We start from the raw sequence: 19,604 nt of genomic DNA on the forward strand, positions 1-19,604 counted from the left end.
ATGCTCTGTATTTGTCATGCAAGGAGAAATTCATGATTGCATCAGCCTCCACAGAGGGTAGCTGGAAGCTATCCGACAGCGATGACTAAACAGAAAATGATCTGTTGTTTGCCATTGGCACACCAGTATTGCCAGAGCTAGGAATGCAGCACGGGAGACAAACAGTTGTAACCCAATCACTTCTACATATACATTGTAATAGCAACAAACAACATTTCCTGGAAAGAGCAGAGAAGTAAGAGAACAATTGTTTTAGCATAAGGGCAGTCAATGTTTACTTCTTGATCTTAATTTGCTACCATAATCATCTTCAGAGATCACTTCATTTCCCATACAGGCTGAAATGCCTCAGTTTCTGAAAAATAAAAGGTGCACATAGTGCTAAACACTGCAGTATTCACACACTGAAAGGATTCCTTGCAGGCCATTGATTGGAGCCATTTTAAGCCTCAATCCAACTTCAGGATGGGCACAGCTTACAGCTGAGGATTGTTTTGCAATTACTCTATGTCACAAAACAGTGGGAGAGTAGATGGACTTCAGAGGTATATCAGATACTGTGCTGCCTCTTGCTATTTGAAATATTCACCCTAGGACTCTGATTGCAGTGTGTAACTACAAGTAGTACACTTGCTCTTCACCACCTAATATAGCCCCTTTAGGGAAATGCTGACATATTTTGAAAAACTAATTGTGAAGGAACTACATTTACTCTAAAAAGCTCTGGATTTTAGTTTCTTGAATAACAACAACAAAAATCTCACTTACTAGAAAATACACCTTTTTTGAGAGAGGTTGTGGAGACTCCCTTACTGGAGATAATAAAGAACTGCCTGGACAATTCCATGTAATGTACTGTAGGATGATCCTGCTTGAGAAGGGAGGCTGGACCAGATGACCCACTGTGGTCCCTTCCAACCTGACCCATTCAGTGATTCTGTGACAAGAAGATAGTAGGATAGAGTTACTGACTTCTTAGAACTGCAAATGAAAGGGCTAAAAACAGTCAAAGCAGAAACAAGCAAATTGCTGTCATCTTGCTGTGCTTTTCCTATTGCTTGCTGTTCTCACTCACAATGTCCACCCAGTTCAAATCCACAGCATCAGCCAGCCAGCAGTTTTCACTAGGGAAGCATGAACAAGCACTCGTGGTGGAGACAGGACAGCAGTACGCTACAGTTGGTGGAAGATCCCCATCCTAGTCTTGGTTCCATGTTTGACTTTGTTTTGCTGCATAGAGGCAGCATCCCTGAGGCTACTGTTAACCATAAATGTGGTTCAACTGCAACTGCTCCTTCCTTTGTTCTGAGATGCCAAAGACCAGTGTCGAGAGTCAAAGCTTTATTTTACTTGGATATGCTCACACTACAGTCTCTGGGGTATATGCTAGGATAATTTACAGTAACCTCAGTGAGTCTGGTTTGACATCTTAAAGCCATCTTTTGACACATCACGCTCAGGTGAGTTCAGAAATATTATATGTGTAACATAAACCTGTGGTCACAGTCACTGCCCCCAATTTCCAGTAACTTTCAGGGCCACTTTATTATAGACTGTCATCAAGTTTCAAATTCTGTAACATTCTGTAAATATAAGCGACAATATTTTCTTTCTGTATTGATTTTCAGTACACTTTTTTCCCCCCATTGATCCATTTCCATGCATTTTCACTTTTAATATGAGGCATTGATCAAGCAGCAGTCATGACAAAAGAATGCTTGTTTTTATAGATGATTGACCATTTGGCATTACTTTATCACAGGACTATCTTCCTGTAAATGCACTGGTATATAAAATATATCAAGATGTATTTAAGAACTCCAGCTGCAGAAATGCACTGGAAAGTTAACATTCATGAAGCCTCTGCAAGATATTTTTTAGTATGTTTTTACAAAATTTATTTTATCCACGAATGCCAAATAGATTATTCCTATAACATTTGACAATGTTAAGTTACTCAACTTTAAAAATGCTGCATCCTTTTCAGCATTGGATTTGCCCTGCTAATGTTTTCTTTCTATTTGAGTATGACCGATAAGCTTAATGAGCTTATCTGATGAGAAAAATCTAGTAAGACAATCATTATAATGTCTGTATGATCAAATAGCACTGACAGCACTTAAAGATTTAGGTATCACATGGTTTTTCTCTTTTTACTAAAACAAGCCTGATTAGTCAGTTTAAAGTTTCCTGTTCTGAAAAAGAAACTACTTGTTCTCTTCCACTGCAAGTCCCAAATTTGTTGACTTTTCAGAATGGAGTGATGGCTAACTTGAAGAAGGGCCTGCAATTTAACAGTTTCAACAGTTCAAAAAACCATGAGTTTGGATCTGTCACAGGATATCAACTATTTGCATCTGATGAGGAAGTAGTCCTTGCTCTCTCAAATCCTCTCAACTGAGATTTCTTACAAGTCACTTCTAATATCCAAAAATCAGGAGTCAGATACAGAACTAGCAAGGACTCACCATTAAACTTTGAATATTCTGTCTTCATTGTTTTAGAGAGGGATATGGCCAATTGTTAGGGAAGACTGCTGTAAAACTGCTACTCATTGTCCTTCCCTGTCATGCTTTCAAATTAAACATCTTTTGGGTAACCTACAATAAAGTATTAAAATCCTTTGAAGGGATCGGTGAGACTAGATACACAAAAAGAATTATTTGTCAAGATGTAAGAAAAGCTCCACCTGAGGAAAAAAAAGGCTATCAAACTGAGAGGAACTGAGTATTACTGCTGTAGTGCCTATCACTGTCTACAGGAGCTAGAGAAGCAAGGAGCAAACATGCACTTCCTTTCTTGCACAGCACTGTTTCCTGTAGGAGTACTTTAGCAACACAGATCAATGCAGCCAAGAAGCAGGAAAAGAAAGAGAAACCCTCTTTTCACAGTGAACCTGCAGCTGTTACTTGCCTGAATGCACAAAGCAGTGGAAATAGACTGAAAAAATAGTTTTAATCTATCTTTTAACATCCTGGTATTGAATAAACACAATCTTAGATCTAAACTGGCCAGTGGAATATGAACAAGTATGCTGTTCCTCCCACCAATCAAAGTTTAGTTTATGGCTATATAACATGGCAATCAATTTAAGGCTTTGGCCAAGTTAAGTAAACCTAAGTCTTAAAAAAAAAAATTAAGACTAGAGAGATCAGCTTGAAATAAGTTTTCACGTTAGAAGTAGAGCAATTTATCATTTTGATCATATTACAGTGAAAATTTATCTGAGCCAAGCTATTTTCTGTTATCTTAGGCAAAATAATACTTTGTCATAATGCTGAATTTTTCATGGACTCTCACTTTCAAGCCATCTCAAGACAGGAAACACTTCATATTCTCCACAGCTCTCAAAATCATCTCCATCTCATTCTGCTCAATACAGGTGCCAATGACAGCTCCAAAAAATGCAGGAGCAAAGAGTATACATTGTTATTTGATAGAAAAAGCCTAAATTTATTAGACAGCTATATCATTGAGATGTACAGGCTTGCCTGTATGGAAGGAAAATCTTGGTGTTGAGCAGAATCTTCCAAAGAATAGCAGAAGCAAGTGCCCAGCACTGTTAAGAGCTATTGAGCTAGTCTGGGGACGTTGTTGAGCTTGCACAGCAAGTAGTGCAAAGGATCTTGGTCATCATCTGCAACTCCTTGATACAACTGCAGTAAAAGTTATCCTCATGGCATGATGTACTTCCTGACTTCTCAAGAAAAACTCCTAGGATATGATGCAGACTAAGATTAACAAAGTCAGTGAAATGTAAATAGTTAATAAATTAGCATATTCTAATTTAAAAAGTTTTAAGCAGGTTAGTATTGTGCCTGAAAGCCTGCTCAAAGTTAGTTGCATTCTCTTTAATGAAGGAAAAACAGTATTTCACAGAAGTAGGAATAAGCCAAGAAGTACTATCTGAAGTCCTGAATATGATATTGCCATTGCTGAGACTCTCTAGCAACTCAAGGAAAAGGTTAACTCGGCATCTTACTCAGCAGCCTACCACCACCAACCTCAGTTTTTCCAACATACCTTTTTTCCCCTACTTCTCCTTTTCATTCCACTAAAAGCAGAAAAATGGGATGTGGCTGGCTCCAACTCTTATTCCCATACTCTACTATTCGTATCACTGAACTGCTTTCAGCTTATGGAGATTCCTGACCTGCATTTTTATGTTTTTCATTCTGACAGCATCCAACATTTTTGGAGAACTCCATTTGAGATCTAACCACTTTCCATAATTCATACCTTTTTGCAAAGCCTTTTTCATCTGGTTTGGAAACTAAAGTAGAAATTTAATCACTAAGTTCTTTAAGAACTGTAGGCAGTTTTCTATGTGGTAGAATGCCAATGTTCAAATGTGTGAACACTGAAGGAAAGCATGTAATATAATCAAGGTAACACTCAATTACTTGACTGCTTCAAAAGACCATCTCATACAGTTAATCTGGCCATTGGATACCCCTATTTTAGAATCATGTGCAAGATCACTGCTAACCAGATGAAGCCATCTCTCCCAGTCTTTGCAGCTAGTTACAGTCATCTCCAAATATGATACATCTGAATTTGAGTGTCCTTGTCTGAATCAGTCTATCCCATCTTTTATAGCTTCTGAAGTAAAGTCTAAGTGCAGTATACAGTGTCCATAAATAACACCCAGCAGAGAGACATACTGCTGCATTAAAGCTGTTGGACTTTGGCTTGTTGGATTTTATTTCAGCAAGTGATAAAGTTTCGTAGGCAGCTCATGTATTCATAGTAGCAGCATCAAGACTGTGAGCAAGCACTTAAAAGTTGTTTTAGAAAGGTATTGTACAAAGTTACACCATTTCATTTTAGTATGTATGTGAGTAATCTCTGTCAAGATACACCCTGAGGAAGTGTGCTCAGTGTTGATTTACACATGCTACAGTGGGTGTCTGGCTATCTGCCCCACAACAGAGGTACTTCCTAAAGACAGGCAGCCTCTTCTCTTTCACTTCTCAGAAGAATGAAAAATAGCTTACTTGTTTACAGCCACAGAAATCAGCAACAAGAGTTCTCCTTCAGACATACAAACCAGGCAATCTAGATCAAATGCAAGATTCAAGACTCTTGAAAAACAAGTCACATACTAGTTACCAGGTTACTTGAGTAAGATCCTGCTCAAATATAGAAAACCAAGCTATTTGTGCTTTTCTGTATATCAAGTGCAAAGAACGCCTTGGTCTTTGACAAAGATGCTTTTTCCTGGAACTGTTGTATTTTGTCTGCTAACTATGAATAGTTGAAGTCTCATGTAAATCAGTCTAAACAATTCATGTTTTCAACTTCTGTCCAGTCTTCAACCAGCTTCCCTGATTTCAAAAAGCTATACTTTCGTCCAGTTATATAATATCCTGCAAACACAGGTTTTAAGTTTCATAAATCAAGTCCAACCAAACCACAGCTTAGACAGGAAGGTTTCCAGTGAATATTTATGTTGTAGCTTAAGTAAGAAAAGTAACTTGAGAATTTATTTTAAAAATATTTCACTAATAGCAACCAGAACATTTTGAGTATTACAAAATTCTAGACTTGTTATCCCCACCTAAGTTTTCCGTAGTAATAGTTTTAATTCTATAAGAGACTTAAGAGCTAGTATCAACATGCCTTCATTAGTTTTGTAATTGGCAGAAGTCACATGGGATGCCCCTACCACACAATACACTAAAACACTCTTTAGCTGCAGGCAGAAAGATACATTCTACACACTGCTTCAACTATGTCTAGTTGAAGTTGGGCTGTTCAAGGTTTTATCTGCAGAGTGGAAAAAATTAAATTTGAATCAAAAACCTGAAACTCCTATTCTGAGGCAATTCCATTCTTGAACATCAAGACTTGACAATTTCACTCTTCATATATCGTATCACTTACAAGGCTGATTTTCAGATACCAGTGTTAGATCAAACTGATCTGGTTTTCAACTTTGTCAGAGCTCACAGTTGTTAGATATGTGAAAGCTAACAGTGTTGCTACATGTTGACACATAATCACAGATTTTAGGTTCACACCAAAGCTCTGCACAGCCAAGAAACTATCTTCACCACGACAAACAGACCACCTTTCTCCATCATGCACACAAACACATCAGAAGAGCACAGCAATGGTGGTCTAAGAAAAAGTATCTACACCACAGTTAAGGCAGGAAAGGAGAAAATGCACCAGGATCAGTCTGTATCAAAGCCCTCTATTAGTTCAGAGAAAATAAAAATCAGATTGAAGACAGCGCACATCTTACACAGACTAATTCATTACTACTACTTTTTTGTCTATCAGAACATACCCACACCATTCAGTGCATTCATATGCAATACTAAATCTACCTTTCAGAAAAAGGAAGGCCAAGGATATTCTACTTTGTCATAGACATCACCTTTACTGTTTTTCCAAGCATGACAACTTAAGTAAAAAAAGTCAGAGCACAAAACATTTTGAAATTTCAGCTACCACCACTTGTATTCTTTTGTGATAGTAGTCACACATTTTTTTTCTGAAAACCCTCCTCCTGAAACTTAAATGGGCTTTTTCAAAACACTTTACAAGAGAAAGAGCAAGTTAGGAATAATTTCAATTCTGCCTAGAATCCCCTTAGTTACAGCTACATCTGGCAAGTTTCACATCTTCAGTTTAATCACTCCAAATTAGAAGTTCTAGTTAATGTCAATTAATTGTTCATTCAAGCCCTACAGGAAAAAAAATACGCTCATGAATAGTTTGTAATGCTGTCTTTGGAAACAAATGTATTAGAGCAGCTAAAGAGTTTCCCATGCATCTGGTTTACTGGCTACCAGACAGATGAGGGCTAAAGTTGCTTTGACTTTCTGGGGATCTTCTGAGAGAACCAAGTAACTGCAGAGGCAAGGTTATGTGCATGCACCAACTGTTTTAGCTGCAAGTCGAACACCTCAATGTTAAACAGCAGTTTACAGAAGCATTCTCTTCCAGTGAGGGGATACTCTAAATACTGCTGCTTGCCAGAAATGGATTAAAGAATTGCTGTAGCTATGGATGTACCCAAAACAAAGCTGTTTTCAGGTAGGGGAATAGAATGAGCAGTGCACATGAAAAGCTTGCATCTTTCACTGACTTATTCACTTCACGATCACAGACAAGACTGATGTACATATTTCTGCACCTGCAACTGTAAAAGCAGATAAAATATTTAATATGTAATTTACAATGTATTTTATCAGCTTGGCATACAGATGAACAGAATATATCAAAGTAGTTGAGTTATAGGCTTGTAGAGGCCCTGCAAAAATATTAATTCAGATATTTGCTAATTTAAAAAAAAAATCAATTTGCATTTTAGAAGTGATACAATTCCATCTACCACAAAGTACAAAGAGCTGCAAAAATGTATACCATTCCAACAACAATGTATATAAGTTATTAAATAATGATCTGATTCAAAAGAATATAAATGAAGCCTTTAAGTAGGTCTTTTCTACATGCATATTATTCCTCATTAAAGAAAAATATGTAAAAAGGCCATTGGTAATTGCTTTGTTAACCACTGTAGAAAACGCCAATTCTCTGGTCACAGATGCCACTAGTTTAGCACTTAAGGTCTCTGCAGTGTTACATGTGATTATTTTTAAATACTGTTAATTCTATTACTCCATTGGTAAAGAATGTGTGACTTGGAATATGGCAGTCTTCATATTGAGAGGGCAGTGATGCACAGTTTTATAATTATCCAGAAGAACAGCACCCTCCGCTGCTCTGTACTTGTGGCTCATCATCAATGATCTGTACACCTCGCCTTGCTGTTCCTGACTGACTGGAGCCATTGCCTCTTGCTCTTTCATCCACTTGAGCAGTTTCTATCATTCCTGTAAAGAAAGATGTGTATTAGATGACATTCCATTGTATTTTTACATTAAGACTCTGCTTTCTTAATCTATCTGAACTATATGCACAGAGAGAAGTTCAGCAAGAGTGGTTCTCCTATTTGTTATGCAGAACTAAGTACACGGGTATCACATGGCATAACTGCAAGAACATATTAAATCTTTTTTCTAAAGCACCCAACATATAAGAGCTTCTGGTAACTAAGGGAGACTGTAGTGATCCCTCAGGTGACCTGAGTTAGCAACTTGAAAAGCTAGATTTACACACCCATATCAGTAACACTGTTAAAAAAACCCAATCAAACAAGCAAGAAACTCCACCCTCCCAAAAACTGCCCCCCCCTCCAAAAAAACCCCAAGCAACTACCTCTTCAGAAACGCACAAGACCTCTTCCTGAAACTCTTTTATCTCATAGATACAACTACTAGGATGATTTGCTTGTGTTGGATTTTCATCCCACACATACCATGATCTTTACCATTTGTTGAGATTTCTGTGTAAAATCTGCATCATTAGAGCTTTGAGTTTATGATTTGTAATTGACATAATTTAAGAAAATTTTTGAAAGAGTATGAAACAGAGGATTTAAAGCAAGCAGTGGTGAGACCAGGAACATGAAGTTTGATTTGGGTTACTATTTATGCATGGTAAGTAGAACAGCAGTCAGCGCTCCAACAAAAGACCAAGATATTTTTGGAGTAGAGCATGAATTTGCAGTATTGTAAGCATCCAAACATGAAGCTTCCAGAGCTGTTACAGAACACAAGTGGTTTGGAGTAGACTGAAATGAAGTCAGTTGTAAGTAGCACTTAACACTCAAACTTTCCATATGGCCTGAAAACCATTTCTGAAGCCTGAAGCATTTTATGAATTAGCTCCTTACCAACAAACTACATAATACTTACTTTTGCAAAGGTCAAGAAACAGTTCTTCAATTCCTTTGTTCTGTTTAGCTGATGTATGATAATGTTTTGCCCCAACAGATTCAGCATACCTGTACAAATGAAGTTATGGAGCCTCATTGTAGTAAAGAACTCAATCTTTCGAAGCCACTTTACATGAAGGAATAAGATGATCACAAGAGGTTTTATTCTGACGTCAGAGTTAATCTACACATGCTTATTTAATACAAAAAAAGGAGTTATGTGTTTAAAACTGCCACGACTGATGCAGCACACTAATTGAAATTAAGAAAATTTCATGTCTAGAAAGGGATTTAAACTGTAAATGTTGACTTTAATCACAAACAACTCTCAAACTACAGTTTGGCCAGCCAGGACACCCTGTGACTCAGACACTAACAGATCACTCAATAACTGGCAGGCATAAGCCAGCAGCGCCTAGCTGGCTGCTATGTTAACAGCATCACGAGTTTATTACTCCAGCATAATTCTAATTCTGCAATGACTGTTTCTGTTAGTAATAGGTGTGACTTACATTTCTGCTTCTTGCACTGAAACATGTCTCTCTTTTTCCAAGTCTATTTTGTTACCTGTTGGAAACAAGTTAATCTTTTAAGTCTTTGTACTCTAAAATGACCCAAAAAGAAAGCAGACACGTAATCATGGTACTCCATTTTCTCAAGCTATCCCAGTAAAGAGCAGTTCTTACACAGGTCTCACTTTCAAGAACACTATGATTTGAGAATCTCCTTTCACACAAGCATTTACAAGCTATAAAGTGCTACTTTCATAGAGAGATCAGGACAGCTAAATGCCTCCACCCAATTCAGCCTTTTGCCCTTTTTTTGCAATTTATTAGTGCCTTCCATGTGCTGCAGAGGTAGTTTTTGTAGAATGTCCACCTATGTAACCTCATGGAAGTGTTTTAATAATTAGATCAGATTTAAATCTAAACCCAGCATTTCTGTGGCATTCCATTTGCATTGAAATTTCCAATCTTTAAGACTCACTCCAACCTGCAAGCACTTAATTATCAAAACAGACAAGCACCTAGTCTATGCCACTGAGAAAAGCCAAGAGTTTGAGTACTTGAAAGAAGGAAAATATATATTTTTTTGTTAAACTACAATCTGCAGGTGTCTGTACCATGCACTTCTAATAGTGTATAATTAAACAGCTAATTTTTTCAATAGAACTCTTATTTTCCTCCATGTGATCTACTGAAACTTCTAGCTCCAGTTTAATTTTAAATATCTAACATAAGCTTTACCCCTTCACATGCACAAGCTGTCAAAGCACCACTTGGAAGATGCTATTGATCAAGAGATGTTTCCAATTCAGTCATGTTGAAAAAGACTTACCTACTATACATAAACAGATTTCATTTCCCAACATTTTTCTTAATTCCTTAACCCAGTTTTTTACCTGCAAAAAGAATAGAGGTGAGTTTGTTTTCACTCAATATACTATTATCTTAGGCAGTGGGGAACCATCCCATTTCCTTCATTAACCATCTACTCTAAACTTAAAGCAAAAATGTTTAGAGCAACACAGATGAGAAAATATTATTTAGATTGCTACATATGGCCCTTGTTCAGCAGGTTTTATTTCACAGGTGAAATTAAAAGCAAATTACTTAGATAAAACAGTTCAATTACTCCAAAAATATAACTCACCACACTCAATATAGCAAGTTCGCTGCATGGGCCACTTTAGGTCAGATGTGAGATCTTTTATCAACAGGCACTTACTGACAGAGCACAAATAGTACTTTAGAGGAAGAGGCACCTAAACTAGGTTTTTCAGGTTAGATTATAACAGATGTTTATTTCATGAGAGAACAGATGGGACAAGCATGTTGAGTCAGCTGATGGTAAGGTATCTGTTAACAAATCTGTTGTCATGAAAAGTTTGAAAGTTGTATGAGCACTGCATTGACTTAGGAAGTCATTAGCTATTTTAAGGGAATAATTGTGAAGAGAGGCAATCACTTCAAGAATCTAAAAATAAGTTAGGCTACATGATGCAGTAGTACTTCTGCAGCAACTTCTGTAAATCAGCTTTCCCTCTTTTTTCCTGCACATTTAAATGTTTTGGTATCACAGGGTTTTACTATGTAGGACTCAGCATGAGGCTAAGTTGGCACAAGCTGAAGTAGCACCCACAAGTCATCATTCTGCAGCTGGCCACAAATGTTCAACTGTAAGCACAAGCGCTTTACTTACTCTGCACCAGACTATTTAAATTAGATAAACTGTTGTGAATCTGTGCCCTTACACTATTTCTATCACTGCTAACCCAAGCCTTGGCCATGCAACCACACTTTCTCACTTCTCTCTAAACAGAAGTCCAACTGGTTTTGCTAAAAGTCAGACAAACTTGCTTAAAAAAGTGTCACCAGTTTTCAGCTGAAAAATCCTATCGAGTGGTAGCACAGATTGACACAGGGTGGAAAAAACTCACCTGATAAAACTGATCAACGAATAGAGCCATAAAATAACTAGCCACCAAATTACACATTTTGATGAGGATTTGACAACAAATAACTAATCACAGAGGAGGTAATGTCTCCACTATCATGTATTGCAATTTCAGAGTTCTCAGATCCGTAAAAGGTCATGTCACTTAGTATATTTTAGTAAGTTGGTTTATATGGTAAAGATCAGTATGGCATACCATGACAACAGTCCAGGTTTATGTTTACAGCCTGTCACAGGTAACTTGCACAGCTACATCACAGATTATTTTGAGCTGGAGGGGATCTACAAGGATCATGAAGAGTAATTCTAGAATGAATGGCCCATACAGAGATCAAACCCACAACTTTGGCATTATTCACACTGTGCTCTAAGACTGAGGTAATGCTTTGGTGTTCTTTGAATAACCTGATAGCAGAGAAGGCAGTCTTCAAAAGAATAATAATAAAATGTATACTTCCATTACATGATCTACATTTGCAAATATTATATACATTGCTGAAAACAGAAGACTTCTGTTTACACATATCACAAATTATCTTTCAAGCAGTTTACACTTCAGATGTAAAAGCTGCCCAGTACCTTTTGAAAAGAGTCTTCATCTGTTATATCATACACTAGAATAGCGCCATTAGAGTCCCTGTAGTAGATAGGCCCCAACGCATGAAATCTTTCTTGACCAGCTGTATCCTGCATTTAAAATACACTTGTTAGCATTTAAGACAAAGCAAACAATACTTCAAAAAACTCCAAATACTTTATTAAGAAGTGCTTAACACTTGTGATATAGTAAGCCCAAGTATCTTTTTTTTTTTCAGAAAAACATTCTAATTAGCTAAGGAATAAAAAAATAGAAACATACCCATATTGCAAGGTTTACTCTTTTTCCACCAATGTTTAGTTTCTTTGTAAGAAAAGATGCCTGGAAAGCAAAACAGATTAGACTTAAGTTTTATGCGCCAAACACATAATTTGACTTGAAAATAATTAATAAAGCATCAGAATCAATAAAAGACAAATTTCCAGATCAAAAGACTCTGTAAGCAAGAAGGCTAAGTCAATATTAAGCCAGTTAGTAATTTCACTATAGTTTGCCAGCAGTCTATTCTAAATAAAATTGAGTTAAGCCAATCTTTTTGCTGTTGTTCTGAATGATTTGGGAAGGATGAGCTGTGTGGAAGGACTCTGAACTCACAACACTGATAAGTCTAGGCTGAACTCAAAGCATTTCATGAGAATCTGTGAAGTTCAGGTAGGAACAAGCCTAACAGGATTTTCAATCTGTAGGAATTAGGCAACATAGTTCACTATTACTAAGATACCAGAACCATAAACAATTGTTTTATTTTATCACTAAATATCTTGGAACATGAGTATTTCACAAGTTTCCTTGTCTGTAACTTCTTCCTTTTTTGCTGAAGTGAGCCTACAACTCACCCTCATCTGTTTTTTGGTTCTGTATTTTTGTTTGTTTGAGCTGAGAAGCCTCAGAATAAGCATAAAAGCTGCTTTAGAATTCTACTATACTTTAACTTCTGGAAATATTTTACAGGACCAGAGCACATTGCAAGGTTAATCTAATTTCAGTAACTTGAGTAGGTCTAGTTTCCTCCAAACTTGCATGATTCACATTTTCAGACACCACCTCTGTTACCAGGTCTGTAATTTGACGGCTAAAAAGGGAATATAATTTAACAGAAGTTTAATGGACCAGAACGGGGTCTCAAGGTGTGGATGCATTAGGAACCTGCTCTCCCCATTCTAAAGACTAGCAGTAACATGTTATATCAAACAATTCAGTTACAAAGGGCTAACTTTTTTCTTCTGCCTAAATTACAGTGAGTTTTCATTTCAGTTTTACCTCAGTTTGCATTTGGGTTCAAACAAGTACTCAGTGATATTTTATGATACATTCATCACAGATTATTTTAGGCTGGATTGCAGCAGCTCAAGAAGAGTTCTCTGTACGAGCACCGACCAGCCAGAGAACCAAGAGTCACACGTGTGGAAAGCGTCATGGGCCAGATGAGCTGCTTGAACCAGCTTGCTGCTCAACTACACAAGCAACCAGAATGCACACAGGAGACCACAGCAGTTCAATGCATACCAGCCTAAACCACTGTCAAAGTGCCTTTCTGAAGTGCCGCCTATGTTACAGTTAAGTCATTCAACACTCAGGTGCTAGAGCAGTTCCTGCTCTTCAGATACTTCCCTGGCATCTGTATGACCCAAGATGAGAAGATTAAAAAAACCCTTTCCATCTTTTAAGTTGTACCTTCCCCCAAACCTTTCCACAAAGTCTGATAAAAAGAACAAAGAGAGAACAAACCAGAAGAAAAAAACACTTTCCAAGAACAGATAGCAAAGAACTGATCACTACAACCTTTGTGTTCTACATAAGTAAAGCATTAGCACTACACTACCCTCTCAGTCTACAGTGAGGAGACTCCCTGTAATGTCAAAAGTCTGGAAAATTTCCAGACAGCACATTAAATGGATTTGGCCCTCTAACCAACCTGTAACAAACAGCTTAACAGAAGAGTAACAAATCTTCAACATCAGAAAACTTTTCATTCTTTAATTAAAAACTCTAGAGAAAGTAGTTGATGGCTTTCAAACAGCTGTCCCTGAGGATTAACTCATCAGCAGTCTTCATCATTTGTTGTGTTACACCACAGTTTAAAAGCCAGAAGCTTGGAGGCAACTTCAGAAATTTTAATTCACCAACACTTGGGCCACAGGGAAAGAAGCTATAGTAGGCACAATGAATCAAGCTTACATGACAATATTTTATTGATCTGCTGTACTACAGTATTCCATATTCTACTGCAAATCTTAAAGGAAAAGCTCTTCTGAGCAATGTTTGCTTTTGTCATAACACCAACAATCCAAACCCGCCTAGTTGATGTGAATTCCACACAAGTGTTTGAGAATCAATTTCTGAGCAGAAAAATCTTTCACAGAAAGGGGATTTATATTTAAAAACACTGAGAACTCAGTATCTATAAAGACATATCATTGTACCTTTAGACAACGACCCATTTAATAGCACAAGTATATCTCCTATCTGATAGAGCAAAAACTAAAGTAGGTTTATCTACATAGCTAAGTTTTGCTTCAGTACAACCTGTCCTTCAGGTACTACAGCTTTTGCTAGGAATACTGTCTTTTATCACTCAGATATACATTTACATTTTTTATACACCCCAGCACTAAAATACTCCTACATTCATGCTTTTTTGTATTGCAAAAACCTCCATAACCACAGGAGACTGTGGCAAGGGTATTTAGCATTGGGCTATCATACTTGCTCTTGAATAAAATTTGATGAATTTGTAATGATTAAGTTTTAGTCTATCTAAAGTCTTAGGCCCATAGTCAAAAAAGGAGAGACAGTATCCTCTATCAGATACCCTGATAACAAGCAGGTTTGTCTGACAACAAGATTGGAACTTGGTATTTGAAGCAGTCACAGTTAGTAATGAGCAGAAAGCTTTGTGAACATGCTGGAGGAAACCGTCAATACTATACTACAGATTTAATTCTTCATTCTTCTTTATTTTGTTCATATACTTGAAGAATACAGTTAGCAGGCTCTGCTCATGAATTAGTAGGTCTGGGTACGTTTGGTGCATTTACTATCAATAAAAGATACTTTTACATCCACAGTGGCAAACACATCAAAGACAAATCAACTAATATCTTTTAACCTTTCCACTCACATATACCCCTCCCAAGCCATTCTGAGGTTAGTGAGGGAGAAAAAAAACCAAAAGAAAACCAACCAAGTCAATAGCAGGACTAGACAGTTCTTAGAAATTTGGGAAAACCCAACATATAAGCAAGAGCTTCAACTTCTGTCTTGACATAGTTTAGAGAAAAAGTCAGTTGCCAAGATTTTAAAGTTCATCAAGTTTCAAAATCAAAGCCTTTGACTACCTAGAGAGCATTAGGTAATTACACATAGAAAAAGCTTCAACATTTTCTCTAATCTCCAAAAAAATTACTGAATTGAGTACTACAAGTACTCAAGTCTGAGTTGTGACTCGATTTATAATCAGTAGCCATTCTCCATATTATTTTAATTACTATGACAGTTCATTTTTGCTAGGGCTTTCAAAAACTCACAGAAACATGGTTAATTCAAATATAAGTAATTTCAAACAACTCTTTGAAGTTTCTAATTTTCATATTTTGACTCTACTGTCTTATGACTGGTTTGAAAAACACTTAGGCACTTAGAAAAGAATAATGCAATTATAAGAGCTAAAATTCCAATCTTTTGATGTGGCTGTAGGAAATATTTTCTTTCTTTTAATTCTTTCTTCTATGAGCTCAGTTTTGTATGCCCACCAGGCCCTGCCAGGAGCTGATAAAGGGGCTTGAGTAGAACACAAGGAAGACACAGCTGGAAGAGTGTCTCCTGAAAGTCACTGAACAAAAGCAGGTGTGTGGCATCAGCCCTTGAGTGCTTCATGTTCAAAAGAAGCAGGTCAGGCATACAAACACTGCACATAGCACTCAACTGCCTTATGCTGTCTTTCACTCATCCCCCAGCTATCTTAATAACCAAGACAGTTTTTCCAGGTTATGCCAAGTCCACCAAAGCAATCAACAGCTCTATGATTACAACCACATCAGCAGCTCTCTTGGGTTGGATATTCTGCAATCCTCCACACATTTAAGAGAGCAGTATTCAGAAGTTGTATTTATCCTGAGTAATTAAATTATAAAAAGGATTTACCAAATTAAAAAACCCAACAGTTTGACAGTAGGTTTATTATTAGAGTAATTCCAGCACAGTTCACTTGATATCAATTTATATCTTATTGTTACTGTATGAAGATGAGGGCACTTACTTCAATATTTCAAACAATGGGAGCCAATTTTAACTGCCCCACTAGGTCTGCCTACAGGTTATGAATTATCTTAATTGTGCGCAAAACCCCCTACTTTTCCTGCATCAGCTTTTCCACAATGTTCTAACTAGATGCTTTCTTCTGTGAATCAGTAGCTACCTTCACTTCAACATGCAGGTCATCAACATCCTAAGTACATGATTGATACTAACACAACCACAGCAACACAGCCCAGCAGCCCCCTAGATCAGAGGAGGTTCCAGTGCACTCCAGTTGGCACTGAGAGAGGAGAGTGGGGAGGGAGGAGAAACTGCTCCCTTTTAGTCCAAGTCTTCTGTTACTAGCACCAAAGAAACTTACCTATTTGGGTATAAAAAGAATTACTTCACAGTAGAATAACATCACTAGACGAAGTTTCCAGAAGGTTACAGTCTCACCCCCCTTTTTGTTGCAAACATACTGGAATAAAGCACTATGCAATACTTTCTTTTTTTAGGTTAAATTAATTGTGGATGGAGAGCCTCTTGTCTCAATATCTAGCGATCTCTTCATATTATTCGTCACTGTCACTCCTTTACTGGACCAGAAGCAAAGTATTTATCTAATTTTGACTTTATTGGAACAAAAGGAATTTGGTGCATTACTTTGAACTGTTGCCATGAAACAAAGCAACCTTATCAGATTATATCTTTTATCTCAAAAAAAAAAAAACAAAAACCAACAAAGGATGCTCTGCAAACATGTTACTTCATTGCTTAATCAGATACCCTAGTTTCTCTTCATCTTATTTTTAAACTATCTTTTAATTTGATAGTGGAAGAACTCACTTCATTTTTTTTCTAGCACAGTAAGATGTAGGGAAATAATAAGGATAATACTTAACAAGTGTACATGATGATGCACAGCAAGATTCAACAGCAGCTGACATTGCATTTTACATATGCATCAGTTAGACGCATATGTGGTCACGGAGGCTCAGAACAGAAAAGCAAACAACTTGATAAACAATGAGCAGCCAGTTAAAAGACACAGGTAGCAACCACAAACCTGGTTACGGTAGAGAAACAAAAGCTCAGTAGGAACTGCAAGCACGTGCTTCCACTCCTCAACACACCCCTCTCCAGACAGTCAAAAAACCAAAAGCTCTGGAGCCACACTATCTACAGACATTTCCTATCAGCATTTTGGAGCAATTTAAAAGTGTGTTTTATGATACTTGTGACCCAAGTCTGTATTCCAACCCAGTTTTTGCTCATAATTTTAGGTTTTCCACTACAGATTTAAAGAACAAAAAACCCAAACAACAAACATAAGCATCACCACATAACAATCTACTTGGACCTACTCTTAAAACATGGGATATGAGAATTCAGTTACACGTGACTATTTTGATGCACTTTAACTGATTGTTTGCTCAGTGCTACAGTGCTGCTGCACCTCTGACACCTACAAGCTATGAGACATCTCTGTGGCATACCAAGCATCAATTGTGGCATGACAGCTACAACTAGCTTCCTATAAATACCTTGCCTAGTAAACCCACCAGCAGTTTAACCCAAAAGCTGTATGGACACAGAATAACAAAGTCTAAAACATATTCTTTTTACCTCTTCACAGCAAAAATGAAGTTATGTTATCTGTTTATTAAACACTTCCTGTACTGCTTCTAGTGCATCTATAATGTTGCTTTCATTTTAGGGGAAAGTTTCACTATTCATTACTTCTGAGATACACAATTCAAGAAGCTTCCCATAAATGCATGGGAATGGCACATAACTACCTTAAAACTCTTTTCTTTACCTACTATTACTTCTGTACTTCAGGAAATTCAAAATTAGTTCAAAACCCACTACTGGTCCACCGAGTGGCATGGTTTGTTTCTTTATTTAAAAAAAGAAATACTAAGAGTGGCATACATTGAATCCACACTTCCACCTATGCAAGGTGACATCCTGAAAGACTTAACATACCACTCACAAAACAAACTTCAAAAACATGTTTTCTGAGACCACATAGAGTACAAGCAGTTCATTTTGTACCAGGGCATACATGCCATCCATCACTAACTAGTAGGCCATGAAAAAAACCCATTACTTTCAAGCAGGCAGCCTGTCACATTTCATGTGTGGAACATCACTTTGTAGCTCTTTATAACAACAGACAGTACTCCTGAGAATCCAGCCAAAATTCAGGGAGCTGTCGTGACAAGCAGTTCAGCTTTAAGAATCTTTCCCATTATTAAATCATAAGCCCTAATCTCATAAACCATTTTGTGTAAGCTGTTCTCCTTAAACAGAAACGTTTAGATAGTGCTAATGTTAGGATTTGAGAACACGAGGAAGACTATGATTAACAGAAACGCAGCACGTATGAAACACTTAGTCATCAGTACACTAACAACGACTACAATAACAACATTACTTTTGCATCATACTTTCCAAGATTCAGATGAAGACATTCATATACGTAACTGGAAAAAAACAGAGCAGTTAGTATGCAGAGTAGAAACGAGGCCTAAACATACTGAAAGCTTGAATGAGACGTGAAAATAAAGAGAAAACTGGCTTCCAGCAAACTCGGCAGGGGACAGGCACCACTAGCGAGCGGCGGCGGTGGCTCGGGCTGCCCCTAAAGCTGCAGACCAGACACAGCCAGCAGTGCGAGGAGAGGCGCAAGGTGAGGGGAGAACAACAGCGGGACCCCCCACACCAGCATCCCGCCCCGGCCCGCACCTGCAGGGTCGTGATGTGCTTATCGTTGAACTTGTTCTCGCAGTAGCGCAGCACCAGCGAGGTTTTGCCCACGCAGCCCTCCCCGAGCAGCACCACCTTGAAGGAGAAGCTGCGGCCCCCGGCCGCTGCGCCGGCCCCCGCCGCCATCCGCGCCCCGCCGCCGAGCCGCGCCTCACATCAACGGGCCGCACCGCGGCGCCGCCGCCGCCCACCGGGACGAGGGCCCGCGGGGGAGAGGGGCCGGCGGGGATGGGGAGGCACCGGCGAGGCCGCGGAGACAGAGGCTGGAGAGGGACACGACAACCGAACGTGCCCGGCGGCCGCGGCCCCGCTGCCCCTAATGGCGGCTTCTTCCTCCTACGTCATGCACCGCCCGGTCACGCGCAGCCCCCGCCGCCAATGGGAGGGGGGGGAAGCGGCGGCGGCGGGAGGCCCCGCCCAGCAGTCGCGGAGAGGGCGGGGTCAGAGGCGGGGCGTGTGCACGCAGGGGGCGGGGCCCAGGGCAGGGATCCCGCGCCCGTAAGGATTTGTCCCTAAATCCCGATCCCGTGCCGAGGGGTGCCCGGGGACACAGAAAGCCCCTAATAAACACCGGCACGGATTTTGTGGGATTTTCCTTCCTGTGAACTAAGCTACACTAGTCTCCAAATGTTTGCAAAATAAAAGTCCGTAATAAAGTACTTGAAAACAGGGATGTGGGAGCAGGTGAAGAAAAAGGTACGAGAAAAACGTTCTCGCGTCGAGTTCCTTGCTTGCCGGGGTCCAGCA

The 19,604-nt window shown here is 38.6% G+C and overlaps 1 protein-coding gene across 1 annotated transcript; it reads right to left on the bottom strand.

Annotated features, from left to right (window-relative positions):
- Positions 1–250: 250 nt before the first annotated feature.
- On the bottom strand, positions 251–19,211 carry RAB21 (RAB21, member RAS oncogene family). The gene is made up of 7 exons (XM_030959919.1): positions 18,837–19,211; positions 12,108–12,167; positions 11,828–11,935; positions 10,130–10,193; positions 9,304–9,358; positions 8,772–8,860; positions 251–7,847 (listed from the first exon to the last, which is right to left on the bottom strand). Exons 1-7 carry the CDS (start codon positions 18,981–18,983, stop codon positions 7,708–7,710), a joined length of 663 nt encoding a protein of 220 aa, XP_030815779.1. The 5' UTR covers positions 18,984–19,211; the 3' UTR covers positions 251–7,707.
- Between the last annotated feature and the right edge of the window lie 393 nt (positions 19,212–19,604).

Source organism: Camarhynchus parvulus, chromosome 1A, assembly GCF_901933205.1.
Source record: "Camarhynchus parvulus chromosome 1A, STF_HiC, whole genome shotgun sequence".
Taxonomy (NCBI): domain Eukaryota; kingdom Metazoa; phylum Chordata; class Aves; order Passeriformes; family Thraupidae; genus Camarhynchus; species Camarhynchus parvulus.